Here is a 27,681-nt window from a genome sequence, read left to right on the forward strand (position 1 = left end):
GCAAACTAAACGGAGAAATAGACAAACCCATAATCGTAGTTTCCACCTAACTCCTACTTCACATATATTCTACTGTTTGCAAAACGAGACTTAAGATTGGCCCAGCCATTTTCAAATGACTTCTAAAGTTTTATATTCTTAGAAGAACAAATTCTTCCATCTATTAAATAATATATCATAGAATGTGAGATGGAGAAGATGCCGCACTGTAGTCCCCAGTGGGCTTATCCCGTTTCCTTCCTGAACAAACCCAGGACAGGACAAACCCATTATCACTCCTCTGAGAAAGGCTTCTGAAGATATTCTTCCTAATATTCACTCTCCAATCCTCCTCATTAGGAAGGCAAACAATTATAAATGCACGTGCTTAACGGAGCTTGAAAATACTTGAAGCAAAAACCTGATAGAACTAAACGGAGAACAGAAATAGACACACCTCTCAGTAATTACCAGAACTAGATTTTTAAAAATCAGTAGGGATAAAGAACATCTGAGTAACACTATCAACCACCTTAACCTAATAGACTTTTATAAAACAATACGTTCATAACTGCATGACGGAAAGAGGAAAAATCCGCAAGGAGGGAGGGAGGGAGAGAGCCAGAGCGCCAGCCGCCTAAAGTGCAGCTCCAGGTGCCGTAGGGTTTGGAGCATATGTTTATTGAGTACCCACATTCTACTTGGATATATATACTGAACACCTGCTGTGTGCCTAGTACGTATATTGGGCGCCTGTTGATGCCAAGAGTTCTTTCTAAGCTCTGGTAGGGCTTCCTCAGCGACAATCACATACCAGCGCTCGCAGACCGCCCTTTGTTCAGGTCCCGGGAGCCCCTCCCTCGCCAGATCATCTTCAAGCCCAGAGCCCTAGCTCCCGCGCTTGCGCACTCCGCGCAGCCCGTTGGGGCATTGACTAGGCCCTCTCTACTGCAGACTACATTTCCCACAGGCCTCTGGGACCAGTTTCCTTCCGGCTTCCTTGCTGGTGTCGGCTCCGAGAGGTGAGTTGGTCGCGTGCATTGAGGAAATGGGCGCGGGGGCGGCGCGGGGGTGGTGCGGGCCTCCGAGTGAACCGGTTTGCAGGCACTGTGGAGCTTGTGACGGTGACTGGGCACTGGGTGCCCCGAGGCGTCCTCTGACCCCGCGCTTCAGGGCCGCACAAACCCCGCGGCCCGGAATGGCTCCGAGTTAGATGTCTGTGAAGGCCCCCAACAAAAAGACGCAGTGTGGGAAAGAACCGCTGCAGATCTCGGGAGCACGGCCTCACCAGAGCGCCCTCGCGAGGGAGCTGCCGTGGACCTGGGGATAGATGCCGGAGCTGGCCTTTGTCCTCTGGCCTTTCTCTCTCATCCCGGGAAGGGCCAGCTTCCCCCCAGGCCCCCTCTTGCTCCTTTCGGGTTCTGTGTGTGGACGGTGGGAGCGGGGGCGTGTCCTGAGTCAGCCGGGCCAGCTGGGCTCCCGGGAGGCTCCATGTCTGGAGATTTCGGTCTGCGTCCCCAATCTCGCTGGTCTTTAGGAAGATTGTGTTTCCTCTTTGGCCCGTGAGATACAATTTTTATTTTTCGGGGCATGAGAACATTTGCTTTCCCTGTGAAAGCGTGAAAATCAGCTAGGACTGAACAGTTAAAAAGCATCCCTGCTATTAATCAGGCTGGGCGAGAAGAGACAAAGCCAGCTGCAAAGTTAATAGAAAATATTATGTCTCCCCAGGTCATGCAGCAGTTGTAAGATGCCATAGCGACTCCTTCTTTGAGAGTAGCAGCTGTCTTACCAGTGATGCTCCAACCCACTTTGCTGTTTTTGGTGCTGGGGATACCCAATTGCTAAACCATCCTCGCTTCATGATAGCACTGTCTCCAGTTAATCCCAGTTTCTCCTCAGAAACAGGAACTATTCCAGAATTGTTCCCCGCTTCCCTTTTGAGCTCCTCCTCAAAATCCTTCTCTTGGAACTTAGCCTTTTACAAAAGAGCTTTTCTTCTCCCTCTCCTCCATCGCATTCCAAACGCTCCTGTGGAATTTCCTCTCTCTCTCGAGTCAATAAATCTGACTTTGTCGGACTATGCAGGCTTGTTCCAGGTGCCCTTGAGCTGGTTAGGCTTTAACCTCGGAAATACCCTATCCTTGACCTGGTGCTTTGCCCTTCCTTCCCGGTGAGCGGTGGGGGCGCTGAGGGTAGCCCCCCTCCAGTGGGTGTTCGCCTGATCATTGAATCCCTCCTGGGGGCCGCTGCTGTCTCATCATTTGGGTGGTCTCCGCCTAAACCTCCTGAAGGGAGGCCGCCTGCAGAGCTTTATTTTAGGCCGTGATTTGTTGAGAAGATTAAGGAGGTGGTTTGGTTGGTGACAGAGTCTTCTGCTTTTGAGGCTTTTAAGAAGTGAAAATGTGGTAGGGTTTCTAACAGAGAGATCTGTGTTGACAGGGGTGGGAAGGGAAGACCTTAGTAGAAATTTGAGAAGTGGTTTGAAGTTTCTAACAGCGAGTTTGTTTCAGGCCACATATTTATGTGGTCTTATGAGAAGCAGTTTAGTGTAGTGGCAGTAGTATGGGGTATGGAGCTGAATTACCAGGATTCTAATCCTACACCTGCCACTTAGAGTTAGGTGAATTTGGGGCAATTTATTTTATTTCTTTGTGTCACAGTTTCTTCATCAGTGAAAGGAGGGTGATGATAGAACCTCTGTGTGGGGTTGCTTTGAGTAGATGAATTAATATATGTAAAGTTCTCAGATAATGCTTGCCATGTGATAAGTGCTCCACAGATTTAATTGGTGTGCTTATGTTGTAATTCCATGTTTTTCCTTATCACTCGGATCCAAAAATTATGAGAATTTTGTCCCATTTACTTCATACCATCCATGTAGCCCCGTTTCGTAAATTGTTGCTAATCAAGAGGAAGTACCTATTAACATGAAACTTTGAAATTTAGTAGTTAGTGTTATAAGAAAAAGCAGGGCTGAGAACTCACACTTTTTATGGAAGAAAAAAGGAAGAGCAGAAGAGAATTTTCTTTAATTCTGGGAAGAAGAGTAGGTAATATTCTTCACCTTCAGTGATGTAGCTGACTTCAGGTAAAGGTTTATTTGCTACTTTAGTGCTTTATTATATATACTGTCTTATTCAATCCTCATAGCAACCCTTTGAGATGGAATCTATAATTATCAGCATTTTTTATAGAAGGAAACTAAGGCTGAAAAGTTAAGTAACAGGTCCAAGATGACACAGCTATTAACTATCAGAGCTGAGATTTGTATCCTGGAAGTTTGACAGCAAAGCCTGTGTTAATAATTACAACAGTATACCAAGTCTCATTATGTATACTTTAAAAAGAATCCTTCCTACCTTACTCAGTAATCCATCATGATGGAGAGAGAAGATGTTAATCTGATGACAGCAAGCACTGTCAAGTTATGTCCCGGTCATACTGAAGCTGTGGGGTCTGGAGGTAAATGGATTTCATACAGTAGGATTTATGCCTTACAATGTTTATTTTAATGATGTTCAATGCCAAGTGAGACTAGTAGGACAGGAAGATCCAGCAGCCAGGGGAGGGCTTCATAGGCATCTTAGCCCAAAGGATTGACTAAGAAGCAAAATAAAGTCATTTGTCAGAAGGACGTGAAAGGCAGCAGCCGTGAGATGGCCATCATTGCTGAGGACGTCCGTCACGGGCTTTTTGCCGTTCTCTTCTGGGTGGTACTCCAACATCCAGGGGCAAATTAAATCATAGAGTTGGTTCGTGAATTAGAAGCTGAAGTAGAAAAGTCACTCAGGAAAAACGACAGCTGTTTTTAGAGTATCCTCAGCTTTTTTCTCAGTTCAGCAGAAGACCGAAAGAAACCCTTGAACTGGGAAAGTCTCCTTCTTTGGAGTATTTGTGTACTTGAGGTTCACGCTATGTTTAATATGGTGGTGAGCGTCACTGGCTGTCACTGTAAACATTTGACTGGTCCTTCTAGGCATATGTGTGATTTTTTTTTCCTGCCAAAATAGTTTAATGTCACATATGTTGAGGTTGTTTTTTTTCTTTGAGGAAAATTGTCCCTGAGTTAACATCTGTCGTCAGTCTTCCTCTGTTTGCTTGAGGAAGATTGTCACTGAGCTAACATCTGTGTCAATCTTCCTCTATTTTATGTAGGATGCCACCACAGTGTGGCTTGACGAGCAGTGCTAGATCCGTGCCCAGAATCCGAACCTGTGAATGCTGGGCGGCAGAATGGAGCTCACGAACTTAACCACTAGACTACCGGCCGGCTCCTGTTTTTTTCTTTTTAAACACACTGGCTTCACTCATTTCATCAAAATTGTGGCAACATTGTCACTTTTTAATATTTACATGGTTTTCAGTGGTATAAATGCATTACAGTTTATTTAATCATTTCTCTGACTAGATTCTTTTCAGCATCTTCAGCATCCCTCTGCAGACATTTTTAGGTACATGTACAAATAGTTCCTTTGGTCCCGGAAGTGGAGTTTCTGCTTCACAGGGTTTTCAGGGCTACAGGGTCTAAATGGTGCTTCTCACCATTCTAAGTTTGGACCAACCTAGTGTGCGTTTCCCTGTGACCCTGCTGATACGGGGCATCATTAGTCTTTTAGATCTCCCCATCTAGTCACTGGAAAAAGATATTTTTTTGATTGTTTAACACACATCTCCTTAATTAGTGATGAGGTTCAGTATCTTTTGAAAGGGGATTTCTGTTTTTTGGTGAATTGCCCTTGCTCAGGTTTCTCTCAGTGAAGTAGAAATGCTAGCCTTCAGAGGCAAAAACCAAAGTTGAAAGGTGGCTTTTCAGTTAGAGACACGTGGATGCAGAACAGAGCTCTGCCACTTACTATCTGAATCTGGGCAAATGATCGGGCTCCTGAGCATCAGTTTCCTGAGCTGTTGGAAGGAGAGAAGCACTACGTTGCAGAACAGTGCTGAGGAGCAACGCCCATCACGCACAAGTTCTCCGTGACTGTTCGTTGGGGACTAACCACAGCATCATGGATCCCCCCCTACCCAGCTTGGATCCTGAAAGAGAGGGGTTGGCAGAGGATGTCATGGTCTGTGAGGTCCTGCTTGGGAAACAGTAGTGAGCTGTCCTGGTGGGGAAAAGGCCAGTGCGGCCTTGCAGGGGCTGTAGCTGCCAGGCTCAATCCGTGTGCTTTTCAGTCTTTGTGTTCAGGAAGCTCAGGCAGGATCCTGGGGGCTCAAAGGAGGCTCTATTTGGATGCTGTGGCCCTTTCTGAGCCCTGAAAAGTTGTACTAGAGGGAGGAAGAGCTGCTCAGGACAAGTTGGAGTCCTCTAGTGTCAGGACCAGATCCGCATTGCCAAACAGAGAACTGGTGAGAATCCTCTTGTAGAAGTATCGGCTTCTACCCCAAGTCTGTCGTTGTCCATCTGGATTTCTTCAGGCGCTGGATTGCTTCAGACTCCCTATACTCTCCCCCAGTTTGTGTGGGTCTGGGGTTGGTGTGGGTATAGTGGTGGGAATAGTTTAGAAGCAGGAATGGAAGAGGAAAAAAAGCTGTGTTAACGTAAGTCACTTGGGGAGCTCTGAGGCACATCTGGTTTCATGGATTCCTTTTCTTCCTCCAGATCTGGCTTTTCTGGACACTGCCGTTCTCCAACAGAGAAGTCTGGAGAAGGACTGACCAGTTCTTGCAGTTCGAAACCATGGCCCATGTAAGCTCATGTTTCTTTCTCCTTTTTTTTTTTTTTTAAAAATTGGCATCTGCGGTAACATCTGTTGCCAATCTTCTTTTTTTCCTTCTTCTTCTTCTTCTTCCCAAGGCCCCCCTGTAAGTAGTTGTATATTCCAGCTGTAGGTTCTTCTGGTTGTGCTATGTGGGACGCCACCTCAGCATGGCCTGATGAGCGGTGCTAGGTCCGCGCCCTGGATCCGTACTGGCGAAACTCTGGGTCGCCAAAGTGTGAACTTAACCAGTTGGCCAGGGGGCTGGCCCCTCTTTCTCTGTTTTGAGATATTGTCAATTTCTAGGTCGTGTCTACATACTCATTTGTTATCTTGAAATTTCCTATTTAGCAGAACTCCATCTAAGAACCTGTTCTAGTTCCTCTCATTCCTGTGAGGGTTGGGGACAAATAGCTCAGTATCCTCTCCATGCATCCTTCCCTTTTCTCCACTAATGTGGAGCATCTGCTCTCTACAAAGTCATCTGTCAAGAGCCATGAGGGAGCAAAAGTGAAATGCTTGCGAAAAATGTAGGCATTCTCTGCAGGATGTCCCCTCTGTTAACATTTTCCAACAGAATAGCTTTTGTTTTTAATACTTCAACTTCAGAGAAAGCGTATTTCTCTGAGTACAGTGATTTTTAGTTTAGTTGTGTGTAGGAAAATTTATGTCCCCAATACACAATTTGACCTTTTTTTAAAGTTTTTTGAACTTTTCGTTGACATATAATGTACATGGAGAAAAGTGCACAAATTGTAAGTGTACAGCTGAATGCGTTTTCATAAATTGAGTGCATCTATGCTGCCAGCACTCGAGTCAAGAAAGAGAATATTACTCGCACTTGTGATGCTGTGCTTTGAGCCACCCCCTCCCCACCCAGTCCAAATGTAACCTCTGCCCTCACTTCAAATACCATATATTAATTTTGCCTATTTTTAGAACTTTATGTAAGTGAAATCATATAGTTCAATGCAGCATTTTTTAACAAAAAACAATGTGCAGAAAGAGTCTTGTCATATTCCAAGTTTAATTGCTAGACTGTCAGAAGCATTGGCAGATGTTTTGAAATGCACACAAGTATCTTGAAAGGGGATGTGTGCATCTGGGGCTGCTGGTGATAAAAGAGGCATCCGAGCATGATAGTGAGTGTGAGCCATCCCTGCCTTTGTGCATTTTCATAGTGCACCTCACATATGGCCATTGTTTTTGTCTAGTATAAAATGAGTTCCTAAACAGTTGGAAAAGTGTTGAAGAAAATTGTGGAGAAAGAAACAAAACAGATGAGAAAAATGAGTTCAGTAAAAGAGACAATGAAAATACAAAGCCAAAGATATAATGTGTGCACTGACCCATGTGTATTAGCTTCTTCTTTTTTTTTTTTGCTGAGGAAGATTAACCCTGAGCTAACATCTGTGCCAGTCTTCCTCCACTTTTTTTTTTTATTGGCACCTGAGCTTACATCTGTTGCCAGTCATCTTCTTTTTTTTTTTTCCTCTTCTCCCCAAAGCCCCCCAGTACATAGTTGTATATTCTAGTTGTAGGTCCTTCTGGTTCTGCTGTGTGGGACGCCGCCTCAGCATGGCCTGATGAGCGGTGCCATGTCGGTGCCCAGGATCTGAACCAGTGAAACCGTGGGCTGCCGAAGTGGAGCGCAGGAACTTAACCACTCGGCCATGGGGCTGGCCCCGTTCCTCCACTTTTTGTGTAGGTCGCCACCACAACATGGCTGACACGTGGTGTAGGATCCAAATCCATGAACCAAGGCCACCACAGTGAAGCGTGCCAAACTTCACTATGCTATGAGGCTGGCACCAGTACTGTCATTCTTTATCGGGGGGAAATGTGAAGCTAGTTGGAGGGTTAGAATTGATGTATAATGCCTTATAATTCTTTGCTTTAATATGGTGGGAAAATAGGCAGCTGGTTCATAATGTAGTGTGACAGCACCTGATTTGCAGGAATGGATTATTGATGTTAAGTGGGAGATCCCTGTTTTGACTTTTCCTTGAAGACCTGTGATTTGGTGAAAGAGAATTTGGCCCTATTTGACTGCTCACAGGGAAAACTCGAAACTTCTCCACAGCCCTGAGCTTTCCAAGTGCGTAAGATGGGGTTCAGTGTAGGCTGCTCTCAGTCTCTGTACGTGTTGAGATCTTATGGTTGTAATGCTTTTAGGTTCGGGTGGATTAGGTAGGGATGTGGTTGGGGCCTCTGAAGACCTAAAATTTCATGTGCTGCCTTGATGTCTGTGTCGAGACCTCAAAGGCCTACCCATGAGTTCCCCTGCTCTCACCAGATATGTCCCTCAGCCAGTGGAGAAGACTCCCTACCTGGCCAGTTCCCCCATCAGCCACACCAGCTAAACTCGTCCTGGTCCTCAACCTAATGGGTTTCACCTCCCTGCCAGCCCGCAGAATTACTCACACAAACCAGTCATGTCCTCCTGCGGGAACCAGGGAACACCTCACCCTCTATTTACGACAAAGCCTGCCTCCCACACACCCTGCTTGTTCACTGTATTCCTGAGTGCAACCCCTGTGTGGCCCTGCATGACGTGTGGTGTCCTTCTCCCCCCGGCTGTGAGTGTATCTGACTGATAAACTGCCGTCAGGCTCATCTCTCTGGTGTCGGGTGTTCAGCCATCTCATACAGCTTAGGGCGAGGGACCCCCCCCCCCCCCAATGGTGTGAAGAGGAGGCGATCAGAACAGGACTGCAAATGGAGAGATCAAGAATCATCTCTGGGGAACCCTGAGAGAAGAAAACCAGGAGCAGAGTCCGTTGTGTCGTTTTACAGGATGTGCTGGTCTAGAGAAGGGCTTCTCAACCTTGGAACTATTAATATTTTGAGCCAAGAAATCTTTTATTTTGTGTGTCCTTTGCATTGTAGGGTGGCTAACAGTATCCCAGCCTCTATCCGTCACGTGCCTGTAACACTCACACCCCTTCCCTGCAGTTGTGGCAACTAAAATTGTCCCGAGACATGGCCCCTTGTCTTCTAGGGAGTAAAATCAGTCCTCATTGGAAAGCTCTGGTCCAGACGGATGTCTTCACGATTCAGTGTCCTCTCACTTGAGAATGAGGAGAGGTGTTCAGTGAGAGATGATGGGTGACAAAGAGAAGAAGGTCACCCAGATGCATAAGTAATAGGTAGTGTAGACCATGTAGTTGAGGAAGATTTTTGAGTTTATATTGACTTGAAATCTCTAAATAGAAAAAACAGAGAAAGATTAAATCTAAAATATTCAAGATGTGGATTACCATGTCGAAATTTTTAAATGTTTACTAAAGAATTGGTCATACATTGTAATATCTTAATAGACGTATGTTAACATGTTATGAGGAAGTTAAATTTCATTGAAGTAAATTGGAAATTGCTGTTGCTTCAAAATAATTAGTGCAATGCAGTGTTCTTCAACTTTAATAACTGTTTTAACAAGATCATGCTTTCCTGAAATATGAAAGAGACGACAGTGTGTAATATTGTGTTTTAAATTAAAACTTTACCTTTGGAAAATAAATCCTGGAAAATGGCCCAATAAAAAAAAAAAGAATTGGTCATAAAAGGGAAAATATTTATAGTAAAATCTGACTTTATGGACTGGAGTCTATTTCCTTAGAGATTTTGTAATACATCCAGGAGAAATTTTTACCAATTTTTTTTTCATGATCCTTAAATGGAAAAATATGAGGTGGAAGACCTCATATTTCTTAAGAGTTTGTGGTGGAGACACAGCTTGCAGAAGGCTTGTGTGCACTGTTGCGTTTCATTGGGACTTTTTTTGATTATTTTATTTATTTCCAGATAGTTTTAGGTAAAAATTTAATCTTACATGTAGCCACAGGACTATTCAAGACATGTAGCACTCTGCTTCAGTGACACTAATTTTCTTACTGTCCGCTATGGATGTCATAAGTTTTCAGCCCTACCCTGTTTGCTTGATGTGTGACCCCCTGTCTGCAATGCAGTCCTCAATCTCCTCTCTTTCTATTTTAAAAGTATTTCATTTGTTTTCACAAGTAGTACATGCGTTTTATTTTTGCAGGGTTCGGTGACGTTCAGGGACGTGGCCATAGACTTCTCACAGGAAGAATGGGAGTGCCTGGACTCGGCTCAGAGGGACCTGTATCGGGATGTGATGTGGGAGAATTACAGCAACTTCGTCTCGCTGGGTAAGGCTCTTGCTCTCAAACCATGTTCACTTTCTCTACTGTCAATTTCAGGACGATGTTTTGAGAAACTGGATACATTTTTTCTTCCTGTTCCAAAGGCATGGTTTACACTTTGTTAGGTTAGAAATAGGCCCCTCCACTTAACACTTCTTCCCTCCCATCTGCCTTGTCCTTTCAGGCTCTATAATTTCCTTGTTTCCTTAGTATTCAAGGGGCTGGGTTTAAATTCTGGGTTGCTTACAACAGAAATCGAGAAGCTAGATTTCACATTGTATTTGAGCTCAGAATTGATGTAGGTGCTTACCACGCCTTTCTGATCCACCTGCAAGGAGACTACTTAGACACAGGGGTTCCGAGTCTCTCTAAAAATTGAAGCAGCCTGGAGAACTTGTATAGTATGAGATAGAACCACAAAGTTTATTTAAAACGCAGGTAAACACCTTCTGTTTCCTATCACAGACATATTCAGTTCCACCTGCTTTGTGGTTGAAAGTTAAAATATGAGACCGCTGCATTTAATATTGAATGAATATCTCAGAAAGGATCTGAGGATGTCTCAGGAAGCCTCTTATTCTCCTTTCAGCAAATTGATAACAATAAAAATTAATAGCTAATACACATATTATGTATATATATATATATATATATATATACACACATATAATTGTATATGTGCTTAGGTATTATTCTGAGCATTGTACATTATTAATTAATCCTCACGACAACTCTGTGAGAAACATACTATTATTATCCTCAGTTCAGATGGGAAGACTTAGGCACGAGTGGTTAATAATTTGCTGAGATAACGCAGCATCAGAGGCACGATTTGAACCCAGGCAATCTGGATCCAGGTTCTGTGTCTCAACCGCTACACAAGACTTCTTCTCACTGGAGCTTGTATGAATTTAAATTGTATTAAGTCCTGTTCTTAACCATCTGGTGTCCAATTCTTATGGTCCTGAGGTTACCCTAATATGAGTGTTCTTCAGCTCCCTCATGTTGCTTTGCTCTTAGGCTTTATAAAGTACCATTTTGATCCATGGTTAATTATAAATTTAACCAAATCTGAACCTAAGGACTTTTGAGCTTATAATTTCATATCACATTATCTTTTAAGCAGGACCTTCCATTTCTAAACCAGACACAGTTACCTTATTGGATGAAGGGAAGGAGCCCTGGATGGTTGTGAGGGAAGGGACAAGAAGACACTGCCCTGGTGAGTGAGGGCTGAGCAGGCATGGGGAAGTCATTACTACAGGTCATAGCAAGCCTGTTAGGGTAGAGATACAGCCTTGAGATGGCATTGGGATCTCTCTTCAAAAACCCGTGTCCTGTGGAGGAAAGACCTGAGACCTGGGAAGCAAATTAAAAGCTTTTAAGCCTGGACTAGCAAAAGAACTGTCGTAAATGCAGTCCGTTGTTGACCAAAACGTCATTATGGGACACATGACTGTAATGATAAACAACCCAATTAAAAATGGGTTAAAGGGGAGCTGGCCTGGTAGTGTAGTGGTTAAGTTTGCACATTCCGCTTCAGCAGCCTGGGGTTCACGGGTTTGGATCCTGGGCACAGACCTACACACTGCTCGTCAAGCCGTGCAGTGGTGCTGTCTCACATACAAAACAGAGGAAGATGGGCACAGATGTTAGCTCAGGGCAAATCTTACCTGCCCTCCCCTCAAAAAAAAGGGATAAAAGGTACATCCATACCATGAAATAATACTCAGCAGCAAAAGGGAATAAACTATTGATTTACGCAATGTCTTGAGAGAACCTCAAGGAAGTTATGCTGAGTAAGAAAAACCAATAACAAAAGGTTATGTACCGCATGACTCCAATTATGTAATATTAATGAAATAACAAAATTATGGTGATGGAAAATGGATTACTGGTTGCCAGGGGATAGGGGTGTAGGGGAGAGGGGATGGTTAGGGCTGTAAAGGAGTAGCACAAGGGAGTCTTGTGGTTGTGGTACGGTTGAGTGTCTTGATTGTGGTGGGGTCATGCCAGACTAGATGTGTGATATAGAATTGTATAAAAGTATATACATACACACAGGAGGGCATGGATAGCAGGTGAAGTCTAAATAAGCTAAATAACATTAATTTCTTGATTTGAATATTGTTCTGTAGTTATGTAAGAGACTTTCCTTTTACATTTTACATTTCAACATCCTGTGAATCTATAATTATTTCAAAATGAAAAGTAAACAAAAGTGTCCTGTTGGGGTTGATGGGTGAAATATTTGAACAAAGGGCCAGGTATTCTTTTTCTTGATCAGTGACTACAATTTGTCTATATCCAAATCTGGATTAGCTTGAGCTGCGGTAGCAAAATACCATAGAGTGGGTGACTTAAACAACAGTAATTTGTTTTCTCACAGTTCTGAAGGCTGGAAATGGAGATTAGCATTTTGGGGCTCTGGTGAGGGCTCTCTTGCTGACTTGCAGATGGCCCCTTTCTCACACTGTCCTCACGTGGCAGAGGGGAAGGAGAGAGATCTTTCTCTCTTCCTCTTACAAGGCCACCAATCCTATCAGGTTAGGACTCCACCCTTATGACTTCATTTAACTTTACCTCCTAAAAGCACTGTCTCCAAATACGGTCACACTGGCACTTAGGGCTTCAATGTGCAATTTCGGACGGACACAGTTCAATCCATAGCATATAGGATCCAGGTTCTTTCCAGCTTCTATTTTGATTAGTTTATGTATTTCTTTCATTGCCTAAAAATAAATGCATTCATTTATTAACAGCTGGGCAGTCTAATCTCATGTAGGCTGACCTGGATTTAGGGGGCAGCTCCCCAAGCCTATCAATGGTAGCTATATATATTTATTTTGTTTATTTATTTATTTTAATGAGGAAGATTGGCCCTGAGCTAACATCTGTTGCCAATCTCCTGGTTTTTTTTTTCTTCTCCCCAAAGCCCCAGTACATAGTTGTATATCCTAGGTGTAAGTTGGTTTAGTTCTTCTATGTGAGATGCTGCCACAGCATGGCTTGATGAGCGGTGTGTAGGTCCATGCCCAGGATCCGAACTGGTGAACCCTGGGCCACTGAAGTGGAAGCGTGTGAACTTAACCACTCGGCCACTCGCCCGGCCCCCAGTGGTTAGCTATATTGAGTGCTCAGTCTGAACCGAGCACTGTGCTAGACCCCAGTGGAACAATTGTAAGCGAGAGTGAGGGGTCCCAGCAGTCATGTTGTTTACATTATAATAGGAGTAAGGACAGTAAGTAACCAAATAAATAAACAGTATAGGTAGTGACAGGTATTTTTAAGAAAAGTGAGGAGAGTAAGGGAATAGAAATTCGCGGGTGTAGACAGGTTGGTTTTAGGGTGGTCAGGGCTCTTTGAGGAGTGAAATTTGAGTGGAGACATGGGAAAAGAGCTCAAGCCGTAGGAATATCAAAAGCAGGAGCAGTCCTGATAGAACAGCAGATGCAGAGGCCTCGGATCGGGGGACGGGAGCTTCGTGTGTTTGAGGAACAGCAGGAAGATTCCTGAAGAACAGCCAGGGCGATTAGAATGAGGAGGAGGGTTATTCTCACTAGCGCTGTGAGACCGCCAACATCTCTCCTTGGATCTTAGCCTTTTAGAAGCTGCTTTCTGTTTAATTTCTCGCCTGGGGTAGATGCACAACTCAAGAGTCAGCACATGCCTCAGGGGAAGTTCCCTGCAGTGTCGGCTTAATTCAGCCTGTTTGCTTTCGCCCAGGACCTTGGCTGTCTAGTCCTGGCTTATGTGGTTGTTCATTAGTGTCATAAAACAATTTTTACTTTAACCTTTTTAGTTATTTTTAGTAGGTTAGCCTGATAGCAGCTTCTGCATGATAGCCAGAAACAGAAGTCGCCTTTCCCATCTTCTGTTAGAGTATTTCTATATTTTAGATCAAATAACATGTGAATTATGTTCTGTAACTGTGATCCTTACATGATTAACGGTGTATTAATACTAGTCATAGAGTTAAAAAGATTCAGTGCTCCTCCTCGTCCTTATGATTTAGTTTTGTTTTTCTTTCTTTTGAGCTCTGTCTTGCTCTTCTATAGTTTATTTTTTGTTGCATTCCTCAAGAAAGGTTCATGGGTCCTAATGAAATCTACATGCTTGATAATTTACTTTATTCAAGTACACATGCATACACACATTTAAGTTTTAGCATAAGAACAGAATATTGTTATCAACAGTATGTTTATGAAAATTTTTAGTATTTTTATTCAGTTGTCATCACCATCATACTATTTTAATTATTGAAGCTTTTTAGTGTGCTTTTAATAACTCTTGGGGTACTACCTTTCATTACTCTTCTTTTCCAGTTTTTAAAAATTATTCTTGGTTATTTTTCTATGTGGATTTTTGAATCGACATGTCTAATTCTAGGGGAAATAAATCCTTTGGTATTTTCTATTTGGAATGCATTGTTTTTGTCCCACCACTCTGTTTGCATAATAGGCTTCTGTTGGTCCTTACAGCAAATTGCATTTCCGAAGGGCGTTAAAGAAAGAAATCAATCCTTAGCCTGCATATTATTCTGGTAACAGACTAATTTTCTGATTCTAGAGAAATAAATTATGTTCTTTCTCCTCTTGTTGAGTAGAGTTCCAGTGAGATACAGAATCACAGAGCATCAATTAAAAATACAGGCCAACCCCAGGGGCCGAGTGGTTACGTTCGCGCGCTCTGCTCTGGCGACCCGGGGTTTCGCTGGTTGGGGTCCTGGGCGCAGACTTGGCACCACTCTTCAGGCCATGCTGGGGCAGCGTCCCACATGCCACAACTAGAAGGACCCACAACTAAAAGTACACAACTATGTACCAGGGGACTTTGGGGAGAAAAAGGAAAAATAAAATCTTAAAAAAAAAAAAAAATACAGGCCAGCTTATGGCCACCACTCTTATGCTTTTGGGATCTCTCAGGGAGGAGCTGCTCAGTGGTGTTTCCTCTGGAAGCTGCTTCAGCCAGAGCCGGAAGCGCTTCCTCTCGGAGGGCTCAGCGGGTTACGGCACCTGTGCCGCCGGATCCTGGTCTCTTTGGCTGTCCTGCTGAGATGTCCTCCAGCCCTTCTGTGTTATGGGGACGGCTGGTGTTACCCTCGTAAATAAGGGCTGGGCAGTCTAATCTCGTGTAGGCTGACCTGGGTTTAGGGGATCAGCTACCCGAGCTTATCAATGGTAGTTATATATTAGTGATAGAAAACCCCAAACAAAAATAGCTCCCCACTCCTTTTAAAACGTATGCTTAAAAGCCACTTACGGGGCCGGCCCTGTGGCCGACTGGTTAAGTTCTCAGGCTCTGCTTCAGCGGCCCAGGGTTTCGCTGGTTCAGATCCTGGGCAACCGCTCATCAGACCACGCTGAGGCATCATCCCACATGCCACAACTAGGAGGACCCACAACTAAAAATATACGACTATGTACCGGGTGGCTTTGGGGAGAAAAAGGAAAAATAAAATCTTAACAAACAAACAAAAAAGCCAGTTACACAGATTCATGTAAAATAGTGTTGATCCTTAATTCAAAATACTGTCATGATTGAATTATTATTACATTGCATCAGGCTGCTTAAATCTCTGACCTACAGGTTTTTTCTATTCTAGGTGATGATCTTTTGACTAAAGAAAACCATTACAAATTAATTTTTGGAGGAGAGTATGGGCAAACAGAAACACTACTTTGAGTTCATTATTAAATACTTCAGAACAAGAAAAAAGAAATAGAATATGAATGCCTTAGGGGAAAAGACACTTTACATTCTTTTTTTTTTTTTAATAGACTTCATTTTTAGAGCACTTTTAGGTTCACAGCAAAATTGAGTGGAAGGTATGGAAATTTTCCATATGCTCCCTGAGGATTGCATTCTTTTTATAAATTAGTGGGTAGTGGTGTCTTTTTTTGTGTGTAGATTTTTTAAATACTTTTTAAAATCTGGTTTGTTGGTGAAAATATAGTTTACATGCATCAAAATTCACTCTTTAGTGTCCAGTTTTAGGAATTTTAATAAAGAACTGTGAAGGGTCTGCAATTTTCCCCTACTTGCAGTTAGCCTGCCACAGTGTCATGGATGCTGGCAGAAGACACAGAGTCCTAAGCCAAAGAAAGGGTTTTATTGCTCACGGCACAGCAAGCAGCATGAGCATCAGCATGTTGGCATCGTGCCTCTTTGCCTACACATCCCGTGGGGGTGGTGCGGATGGGTCTCCATAGACCCCTGATTGCACGTGAGCTGCATTATTGGAGAGGAACCCTGAGCTTAGAGAACCACATGGTTCAGAATGGGCAATAAGCATGTATGACTTTAGCTCTGGGGGAGATAATACCTCTATTATACTGAGCAGTTAGCAAGCCTGCCTATTTATCCAGAGAGAGACACTATCTCTGCCTTCCAGGGTGGTTTGTTCTGCAAACATTCTTGAAAAGACAGCCCGGAACAAAGGTAGTCAGTGCTTCTGCTCGCAAGATGGGCAAAAATGGTGAATTGCTCTGAGTACCTAGTTGCTATTTTTGTTTTGTTTGAATACTTTCCTTTTTTTTCTTATTATCTTAGCTAGTGGTTAATATATTTCACTATTTTTTTTAAACAACCTGGGTTTTTTGTATATTAATTCTTTTTCTGTTACCTAATTAATGAAGTTCTGCTTTTATTTTAATGTATTCCCTCCTAGGTTCCTCAGTATATTTTGTTGTTCTTTTTCTAAGTGTTGAATGGGATACTCATATATTTTTTCCTTTATTTTTATTGCTGTAAGAATTTAAATGTCAATTAATTTTCTTCTAAGATCTGTAGCTAGATTTCATAGATTCGTGAAATGTGTTATTTTCAATATTCTAGAAATTCTGCAATTTAGTAGAGAGCTTTTAAAATTGGAAGTGAAAATCTCTTGGTTTTATGATTTTATTATTTCTCATTTTGTTTCATAGTGATCAGACTGTTGTTTGAGTCATTTCGACAGTTTTATACGTTTATATTGTAGTCACAGAAAAAACTTTCCTCTCTCTCCTATGCCATCGTTCCCCATCTCTTTGCTTACTTCAGTCTGCATAGAGATTTTCTTCACGCAAGTCCCCCATCTGGATCACCGTCTTTGAGCCCACATCCAACATAACTTTTATTTTTACTCTCTTGCACTCAGGTGATACCCATCCCAATTCCACATTTGGGAGTCGTTCTGCTATACTCACTATCCACCCATGCCTTTTTGCTCAGGATTTCATAAGCCTGTCAATGTTAGCATGATTGAAAAATCTTTGAGATTGTTTTCTGGGAAGTCCAAAAGTTGTTTTGGCCATGTAGGGTGGGAGAGGAGCACCCAGGGAAGATATGAAGGCACAAATGTTGCAGTAAATGTAGCATTGATAAATAATGGAATAAACTCTAGTGCCGATAGGTAAGTCATGGCTTGTAGGGCAGTATAAAAGATTAGAGACAGATGTACATATTTATTAGTGGTTACGTAATTATAGGAATTAATTGTGAGTAACATCTATTGTGGATTTGGGGTTGGTTATTTAATGGTAAATGAATAGAGGTTGTTTCTGCCACTGGGGAAACTTAGGGTAAGACGCTAACAGAATAAGAAATGAGAAAGATAATAAATACGTTATCCCCACATTGGCAGTAGTGTTCTAAAGAAGAGCACCAGGTTGCTGAGAGAGACCATAAAGTGCATAGATTTAAATCGGGTCAGCTGGAGTAGCCTTTCTGAAGAAGTGATGTTTGATTCGAGACCTGAGGATGAAAAGAAGCCAACCATGCCGAGTCAGAGGATTTCTCAAAGAAGGAGCCGCCTGTGACAGTCCTGTTTGATGGGAACAGTTGTAGTGCATTTTGTGAGCTGAAAAAAGGCCTTTGTGGCATGAAGAGAGTGAGTAAATGGGAGAGGAGTTGATAAGCAGAAGCCTTATTGTCCTTGCTCAGGTAACGGTATTTTATTCTAATTGCAAAGAGAGATCATTGAAAACATTGGAGTAGAGAGACTCAAACATTGGTCAGCATCAGAATCATTTGTTGAAGAGCGTAAATAAGAACAAAACAAAAACACGCCCGGGACCTAGTCCCGTAGGTTTGGATTCAGTCAGTTACAAATCCCCCTGTATGGTTTTAACAAATCTTCAGGTGACTCTCACCCACACCTGAATCGGCCTCCAGTGGTGTCGCTCATTTCCCTAATCACCAGCCTCACCTCCATTCCTGGTCTCTCCTTAGATTCTCTGTGTTTCCTTTGCCTTTCTTTGAAACGTATGAAAATACAGTCTGTTCTATAATACAATTAATAATCCATAATACACATTTGCTAAAGAGTGATATGAAACAGGGAATGATATCAGTCAATGTGGAAACTAGTTGGTTCACAGGTAATTTTCCTAGTTGAATGGAGACAAAATAGTAGAAGTAGATTTATGACATTCAGCAGGAAAGGCAAAAGTCTTCAATTTGATGCTTTATTCTTAGGAGCCCTTTCACCTCTATATTAAGAAAATTAATAATAAATGCCTGCACACAGTGTTCCTTCCCCAGAGACATATACCATCAGCCTTGCGTAGCTCCAGCTAAAGACCAGTTACACTTCGCCCTGTTCTCACTTTAATGGTAGCCTCAGTGGCTCGAGACTTTATTTTCATGTGCAATTTCTCAGCACCTGAAATCCAGCATTTCCACTTTATTTTGTGTATTTTAATATTCATGAAGTGGCCTTCAGCCATGCTGACTGCGTTTTGGGTTATCTCTTTCAATATCAATTATTATATTTGTTAGTGTTCTGCTAATAAAGTTGCATAGATTTGAGTGGTCGTCTCTAGCCCTATTTTCCTCATAAACTCTTAATTTTTGGTGTGTAATTTTGAAGAAGATAAGGGTTTTTTAGGTACTCATATGTGGTATTGTGGCAGAAATGCCTATGTTCTAGAGATGTCTAATCCATCCACTTGTAACAGGCGTTATTATAGGTGCCTTTAATTTTTCTATAGAAGTTTTCTTCTGAAACAGGAAAACAGCCTGTGTTTGCTTTCTTGTTTTTTTTTTTTTCAGATTTGGAGTCCAGATACAGGACCAATACATTATCTCCAGAAAAGGACATTTATGAAATATATTCATTCCAATGGGAGATAATGGAAAGAATTAAAAGCTATAGCCTTCAGGACTCCATTTTCAGAAATGATTGGGAATGCAAAAGCAAGATTGAGGGGCAAAAGGAACCACAAGAGGGATATTTTGGGCAAGTGAAAATTACTTCTGAAAAAATGACCACTTACAAAAAGCATAATTTCCTTGCTGAATATCAGAGAGTTCATAATGGAGAAAAGTTATATGAATGTAAGGAATGTAGGAAGACCTTTATTCGTCGCTCAACACTTAGTCAACACCTGAGAATTCATACTGGTGAGAAACCTTATAAATGTAAGGAATGTGGGCAGGCCTTTAGACAGCGTGCACACCTTATTCGACATCACAAACTTCATACTGGTGAGAAACCCTATGAATGTAAGGAATGTGGGAAGGCCTTTACGGTGCTCCAAGAACTTACTCAACATCAGAGACTTCATACAGGTGAAAAGCCCTATGAATGTAAGGAATGTGGGAAGGCCTTTAGAGTACATCAGCAACTTGCTCGACATCAGAGAATTCACACTGGTGAGAAACCCTATGAATGTAAGGCATGTGGGAAGACCTTTAGGCAGTGTACACACCTTACTCGACATCAGAGACTTCACACTGCTGAGAAGCTCTATGAATGTAAGGAATGTGGGAAAGCCTTCGTATGTGGTCCAGACCTTAGAGTACATCAGAAAATTCATTTTGGTGAGAAACCCTATGAATGTAAGGAGTGTGGAAAGGCTTTTAGAATATGCCAACAACTTACTGTCCATCAGAGTATTCACACTGGTGAGAAACCTTATGAATGTAAGGAATGTGGGAAGACTTTTAGATTAAGGCAACAACTTGTTCGCCATCAGAGAATCCATACTCGTGAGAAACCCTATGAATGTATGGAATGTTGGAAGACCTTTAGTAGTTACTCACAACTTATTTCACATCAGAGCATTCATATTGGTGAGAGGCCTTATGAATGTGAAGAATGTGGGAAGGCCTTTAGACTGCTCTCGCAACTTACTCAACATCAGAGTATTCACACTGGTGAGAAACCTTATGAATGTAAGGAATGTAGAAAACCTTTTAGACTGCTCTCACAACTTACTCAGCATCAGAGTATTCATACTGGTGAGAAACCTTATGAATGTAAGGAATGTGGTAAGGCTTTTAGACTTTATTCATTTCTTACTCAACACCAGAGAATTCATACTGGTGAGAAACCTTACAAATGTAAGGAATGTAAGAAGGCCTTTAGACAACATTCACACCTGACTCAACATCAGAAAATTCATAATGGAATTTGATAGAAGTAAGCCTTCAAATGTACATTATGTTACAGAACATCAGAAAATTCATTTTTGAGAAAATTTGTTTCATGCTCACAACTAAGCCTAAGTTAAATATATAATTTACCTAAAAAAATATGTTGCTTTAAAAGCCTTCCATCACATTCAAACATTGTTTGTCTTCAGCAAATTCATGTGAGAGAATAATACAATGAATGTAGGAAAATCTTTAGCCTTATCTATCATTATCTCCATTTCACCTCTTTATTAACAGTATGTTGTTAGACAAGGTACTTAAACTTTTGTGCCTCATTTTGCTCACTTGTAAAATGGTGATAATAGTACCTATGTATAGTAATTATTTATTGCTATGTAATAAATTACCACAAACTTAGTAGCTTAAAGTTATACACATTTATTATCTGACACTTTCTGTGGGTCAGGAGTCTGGGTGTAACTTAGTTGAGTCCTCTGCTTCTGGGTCTCTCAAAAGGCTAAAATCAAGGTTTCAGTCAGGGCTATGTCTCATCTGAAGGCTTGACTGGGAGAGGGGTCCACTTCCAACCTTAAGTGGATGTTGGCTGAATTCATTTCCTTGAGGGCTGTTGCACTGGAATCCTGTTTCTAGCTGGCTGTTGGCTGAAGGCTGATCTCATTCCTTGCCACGTGGGTCTCTTCAACGTGGCTGCTTACTTTATTAAAGCTTGCAAGCCAAGAAAGCAATAGATCTGCTAGCATCATAGAAGTTACCTTCTTGTGTAATCTAACCACTGGAGTAACATTTCATCGCCTATGCTGTCTTCTGCTGGTTAAAAGCAAGTTAAACTGCCCTACACCGAAGGGAAGAGGATTACACAAGAGTATGAACACCAGGAGGCAGGGACCGTTAGGGGCCAGTTCAGAGTCAGCCTGCCACATTGTGTAATAGGATTGTTGTAAGGAATAAGTAGTTAATACTTGGAAAAATAGCAGCCACATAGCATGTTTTCTGTAAATATTATCTATAATTGTTATTGTCATTAGTATTAGTGAATTCATATGAAAGGAGTACCCTATAGAAGTAATAAATGTAGAAATGCCTCCTGTCACTGCTCAGCACTTATTAAACTTAAGATAATTTATTCTGGATAAAATCTAGAGGTTATATTGAATGTGAGAAGTTCTTCATCACTTAAGTTGCATTAGAAATTTCATGTGGAATAGAAACATTATGAATTTCATGAATGTGAGGTTGTAAAGAGTACAACTTTTGAAGTAATCAAAGAGAAATAGGATATTATTTTCCCATAATAAATTCCGAAATATAAATGTTTTATAATCCCTATTTTCTGACCACTGTTCAAGATTAATTAGAAGCTATCAAAGAGATGGTGAAAAGGAAACTAACCACTTGGAAATTTAATATTGTGTGTGTACATGTTCATGTGTGTGTATGTGTAAAGTGCTTGTATAAAAGAAAGGAAACGTCATTCCATTTCAGTCAGTATACTTTTTGATGCTCAAATTGCCCCATCTTCAACCAGTGGGAGTTGGGTCTTCGGGTGTGACCCTAGTGGTAGTCTGATAGTTTACTTGGTTATGGCTGCCCGATTTGGTCAGCTATGGAAGATGTTTGGGCCAACTCATCATTCTGAAATCTATAAATAAGGGGGAAAATAAGCATTTATTTTGCTTTTCCCGTGTGAACCAAATTTCAGGACCACCAAAAGCTTATCAAATTAAAGTGTGTAGTTTTTTTTTTAATTTAAGAAATCAAACCAGTAAATACAAAAAGATTGATATGATTAGAAAAATCATCACTTTCTAGTTCCCTCATGGAATAATGGATCCAGAAAATGATCTTCAGTGGATATTAAAACTATTAGGTGAAAGATTTTATAGTGACAACTTTATAGTGGATTTATCAAGCTGACCACCTCTGAACCCTTTGGTCAATTTTAACCTCTATAAAAGTGGGACTGTCCCACAATATGCACCTCCAGCTATAATGCAATGGGAAGTACACGCCACTGCCTGTGAAGCCTTATTGCCAAAATGATGAACTGAAGGACTCAAACCTTTAAATCAAATTCTTTAAAACCAAGAATTTGGGGAATAGATGAATGAAGTTAATTGCACCACAGCCGAGCAGATCCAGAATATGTAAAATTCTGCAAAACAAACGGCCTGATTTCTTCAGCTAATGAACGGCGTGAAAAAGAAAAGGGCAACTGTTAACAGATTAAAGGAGACTTAAGAGACGTATCAACTAAATTCAACGTGTAGGCGTTACTCGGACCTAGTTCGAACAAAATGTTAAAAAGACATTTTGGAGACAGTGGGGGAAACGTGGACGTGCACTCAGTGTTAGGTGACATTTAGAAATATTAATTTTGTTAGGGATGATAATATCGATGTGGTTATTAAAAAATAAAGGATCGTATGTGTTAGAGACACTTACATATTTATGAAATGATAAGCTATCCAGATTAGCATTACCATACTCCGGCAAAGGAAAAGGAATTGGCAAACAGAGCCAGAAAGTAGATTGGCAAAATGTTGATAATTACTAAAGTGGAATGCTTTGTTTGTGGGGGTTCATTGTTCTAATATTTGTACTTTTTTATGTATTTGAAAGTTTCAATAATAAAGTATTTAAAATCAAAATGAAATGATTGTTAATGAGATGCCTGCATATCTAAAATTGTCAGATGTCACCAAAGTTCTGTTCAGTGAGAAATTAGTGCCCTTTACTGCATTAATCCAGTAAGGAAACTTTGGGGGCCATCTTCATCTTCCTCTTCACTTAGTCGCAGCAGTCAGCACTGGACCTTTCACACAGATAAATGTGTGAAAGGAATGAATAAGCATTTATGTCAAGAAACTAGAAACAGCAAAATAAAATCAACACAAGAAGCAAAGTACAATTAAAAGGAGAAAGTAAGGGACTAGATAACGGTATACTTAACCCAATGTTAATGACTATATTTTGGCAAATCTAGTCAAGGGGAAAAAAATGAAAGATAATACATTTAGAGCATTAATGATGATAAAAGTGACATAACTACAGATTACCAAGGAAATTTTATTTTGTTCATAAGTTAATACTATATGTATGTACTATAGGTATTCCAGTACGTGTAAAATTTAGAAGGATTACATTTTTTTCTGTAAGAATGTTACCGCAGTTGACTGTTGTATGACCCAAATAGGCCAACAAACAAATGTGTGTGGGTATAAAGTTCCTGTTTAAGAAAAAGTCTGATAGTTGTGGCCTTAAGAAACAGATAATCCTTAAGATTTTACTAGTTAATTTTACACAGCTAAGATAATCCTGATAGAAAACTAGATGAAGATAGCTCCTAAAAAGCAAAGTGTAGACCAGCTTCATTTATGAAAAATCTATTCTTCGTATTTCTAAATAAGGTATATTTAGACTGTATTACGAAATCAGTCTTTGCTAATGGGGGTCCGTGTGTGGCCTTTCCCAGGTAGCAGGTATCTCCACACGACCTGTGGTTAACACAGCATAAGGCCGTAACCCAACAGTCTGCGCAAGTTTGTTTCATGGAATGCTAGTCTTTGATGATATTTGGAAAAAAGATTTCTTGGGAAAAAGAGTAAATGAAGCAAAGTATGAAAAATCTACTTTCAGGGAAATTCAAGTACACGTTATCAGCTTGTCAAAAAAAGGAAAGAAATTTTTATTTAACACAGTGTATCTCAAGCTTACTTCATCGTGGAATTCTCACTCCAGTCTCTCTTAACATCTTTAGAATGTGAACCACTTCGGTAGCTGCTACCGTACCCACAATGAATGTCTTCACGGATGTTGTTTCGGGCAGTGCGGTGAGCGAGCGCGTTGGGAAGGGCTGAGGAAGGGCGCCTTTCTTTGCAGCTCACATCATGCTCTGAAAGCAGCTCCCTGTTTTTCTATGGAGCGGAAAAGATTCCAGCCTGGTCCTTGCTAATAGATATATATAACATGCTTAAGTGTTCTATTAAACAGGGATTAGGACATAAATGATTTTTCGTTATAATAAAAATGGAGTGTTGAATACCGTTTTGTGTATTTTCTTTAAAGAGTCGAGAATCTCCCAGGTGCATGTCTAGAAGTGAAGTTGTTCGCTGTAGGCTGTGTGGACTTCCAGTTTCACGTGTTGCCGGATTGTTGCCCCATCATTGCACCAATTTTGAATCCCTCCACTTATTGAGTATGTGTCCGTATTTCCCTGCCTCGGTTACGGGTTTCAATATTTAGTTTCCCTGATTACAAGTGAGTTGAGCATCTTTTTTTCATGTGTGTTTGTTGGCCAATCACGTTTCCCTTACAGCGCTTTGTGATTCATGCGTTTTCTCCATTTCTTGTTGGTTATTTCATTGATTTTTCAGGATTCTTGAATCCAGGTTTTGGTAATTCCAGGCATTATACATTTATAAATGTTGGATTTACTTTCTCTCAAGGTGGCTTGTGTTGTAATTGTGTTATGGTGTTTATTGTCTTGCTAACATTTAAAATTTAGATGCAGTCTTTGTTTTCAACCTTACCAAATACTTGTATTCTTTTTTTTTCTTTTTATTTGTTTTATGTTTTCTGCCATGTGGTCATGGTATCTGCAAATAGAAATGTTTCCTCAATATTTATATTATTTATTTTGTTTACATTTCTTACTGCAGTAGCTGGAATTTTCAGAATAAGTTTGAGTGTTTGTGGAGATAGTAGACATTTCCCTCATTTTTCCAATTTAATGGAAATCACATTTTTATTTAAACATTTAGTGTGGTGCTTATTGATTTAGAGTAAATAGTCTTTGCTGTATATAAGTAGTTTCATTCAGTCCTAGTTTACTTAATGCCTGCTCAATTTTATCAGAGCTGTTTTATCATCCATTGGTAAACTTGTTTTTCTCCTTTAATTTCCTTATGTGATGAATTATACAGACTTCTTGACAAATTCAGGGGTTCCTATGACCATTCTTAGGTTCACTAATTCACTACAACAACCAACAGAACTCAGGAAAGAAGTGCACCTGTGATTAGTTTTATTATAGTGAAAAGGTACAAATTAGAATCAGCTAAAGGAAGAGACACATAGGGCAAAGTGTGGGAGAGATCCACCTGCAAGCTTCCAGTCGTCCCCTCCCTTTGGAGTCAGGGATGGCGTTTTCTCCTCTTGGCCATGACACGTGACAATATGCACAGGAAAGGTTGCTTAGACTTTTGGTCTCCAGAGTTTTTATTGGGGTCAGTCACATTCTGGTCTTTAGTCTTCAGCGCCTTCAGAAGGTTGGAGCTCATACCTTTAGTCTCCAGTTCTTCCAGAAGTCAGAACTGATAGGGCATGTCCCCAGACCTCTAGTGTTCAAAGCCTCCAAGAAAACAAAGACACTCCTGTCAGGCAGGACGTTCCAGGGGCCCATACATCACCTGCAAGTCTAAAAACATGTTGCCTGTAAGTAAAATCCTGTATGTTCCGTGCTCAAATGCTTTCGTTGAGAGGATATTTAATGTGATGTCATCACGTTGGCCTGACACCCAGGATCAGTGTAATGTGGGCTTGAGAAGAGCAAGGCTGCAAGTCAAAGTGAATTTTCTGTTTGCCTGTATTCCATTCTACCAATGTATGAGAATAAAATGATGTCTTAAAGGCTGCAGGCAGTTCAGAAGAAGTGTTATTGGAAAAGGAAACGAGTAAAAATACCCTGCTACACCAAGGGATAGACAGAAACATGCCATTGTTAATTTTTATTATGTATAGGTAGTATCTGTTTAATTGGTCCTATTATATTTCCGTCCTCTTTTTAAAAAGTCTTACACATATGTATCTTAAGAATACACAATACTATGGCCTACAAAATTTCTTTCTTTATTTTTTTGTTTTTTTTTTAATCTTTTTTTTTCTTAAAGATTGGCACCTGATCTAACAACTGTTGCCAATCTATCTTTTTTTTTTTTTGCTTTATCTCCCCAAATGCCCCCGGTACGTTGTTGTATATCATAGTTGCAGGTCCTTCTAGTTGTGGCATGTGGGACACCGCCTCAGCTTGCTCTGATGAGTGGTGCCATGGCCGCACCCAGGATCCCAACCAGTGAAACCCTGGGCCACTGCAGCGGAGCGCACGAACTTAACCACTCAGCCACAGGGCCAGCCCCATACGAAATTTAAATATCAAGTAGAATTAAGTTGCTGAATCAGAGAACAGAAGCTTTATAAAAGTACTGTTATATTTTCTTACACATTTAATTAGCCCCAATAATTATTACTAATTATTAGTAATAAAAATTATTACTAGTTAGCTACTAACTAGTCCTGTTGTTTTGTTTAAATGATTGCCTGTATGTAACAGGAGAGTAAATAATACAGAATGATATTCAATTTCAAATAAACTAATTTTTCATATTAATACATATGTGTATGATTATTTATTATATATCATATTGCTGTGGGAGGTTTTTTGTTTGTTCCATAGGGCTGTGCCCCAGTTGCCTCTCTAAAAAGTTGGTCATCCTATTACTCAGCGCCCATTTGTGATTTGAACCAGACTTATCTATTTGCTGTGCTGCAACATACCAGGGTATTTTGGTGTTTATCTTCTTTCCCTCTGTCTCATGTGAAGTGGGAGGAGCAGGAGAATTTGATAAAGAGATATTTGAAGGGTGTGAAAACCAACTATGTGGAAGTGCCTCTTCTGGGGTCATTAAGTACTCCATATTCAGGTTTCTTTTTAATTGGTTCTTATCAAATTTTTGTCTAGTTCTCTATTGAATTGAGTCTTCAGGTCAAATCTCAACTGAAGGAAAAATGTCCCCCTCTCTGGTCTAGGACTCTTGCTTATAGGTCATATTTTTTAAAACAGTCAGTTCTTCTATCTTTCCATTATTCGAGCGTGCAGTCCTTCAGACCTCTACATCTTTAGTGTCCGAGTATTACCCAGTATTTCTCTGCTATAACCAGCACGCTCAGAACCTAGACCTCTGGGCCCTATTTGCTCTTTTGAGGAAAGTACTGACATGCAGCAAAAACTTTCAGTCTTGTTTAATAGATACTTCAAAAAGAAGATACAGGAATGGCCAATATACACGTGAAAAGATGCTCAATGTCACTCGTTATCACAGAAATGCAAATTAAAACCACAATGAGACACCACAACTGAAACATTAGCCAAAATTAAAAAGATTGACAAAGTGTTGGCAAGGATATGGAGCAAGTGGAACTCTTAAATTCTGTTTGTGGGAGTAAAAAGTGGTACAACCACTTTTGAAGGCAGTTTAGCATTTTCTAATAAGAAATAAACTTAACAAACAAATGAGAAATTCCACTCCTAGGAATTTACCCAAAAGAAATACAACCATATGCACAAAGCATGCTAAGCAAAAGAAGCCATACGCAAATGAGCAAACACTGTGTGATTCCTTTTTGTGAAACTCTGGAAAATTCAAACTAATACAATTGACAGAGAGCAGATCAGTGGT

General features: G+C 40.8%; 1 protein-coding gene across 1 annotated transcript in view; it reads left to right on the forward strand.

Moving 5' to 3' along the window:
- The window catches only part of LOC103559934 (zinc finger protein 420), a 58,248-nt gene extending 35,373 nt beyond the window's left edge, over positions 1-22,875 (forward strand). The window contains exons 6-11 of the mRNA XM_070559514.1: positions 1,129-1,486; positions 4,885-5,048; positions 5,585-5,671; positions 9,727-9,853; positions 10,971-11,069; positions 18,881-22,875. Coding sequence (XP_070415615.1) covers positions 1,129-1,486; positions 4,885-5,048; positions 5,585-5,671; positions 9,727-9,853; positions 10,971-11,069; positions 18,881-20,247 — 2,202 coding nt within the window. The 3' untranslated portion in view covers positions 20,248-22,875. The remainder of the gene's footprint in view (positions 1-1,128; positions 1,487-4,884; positions 5,049-5,584; positions 5,672-9,726; positions 9,854-10,970; positions 11,070-18,880) is intronic.
- The last annotated feature ends 4,806 nt before the right edge of the window (positions 22,876-27,681 follow it).

This window comes from Equus przewalskii, chromosome 9 (assembly GCF_037783145.1).
Source record: "Equus przewalskii isolate Varuska chromosome 9, EquPr2, whole genome shotgun sequence".
NCBI classification, from domain to species: domain Eukaryota; kingdom Metazoa; phylum Chordata; class Mammalia; order Perissodactyla; family Equidae; genus Equus; species Equus przewalskii.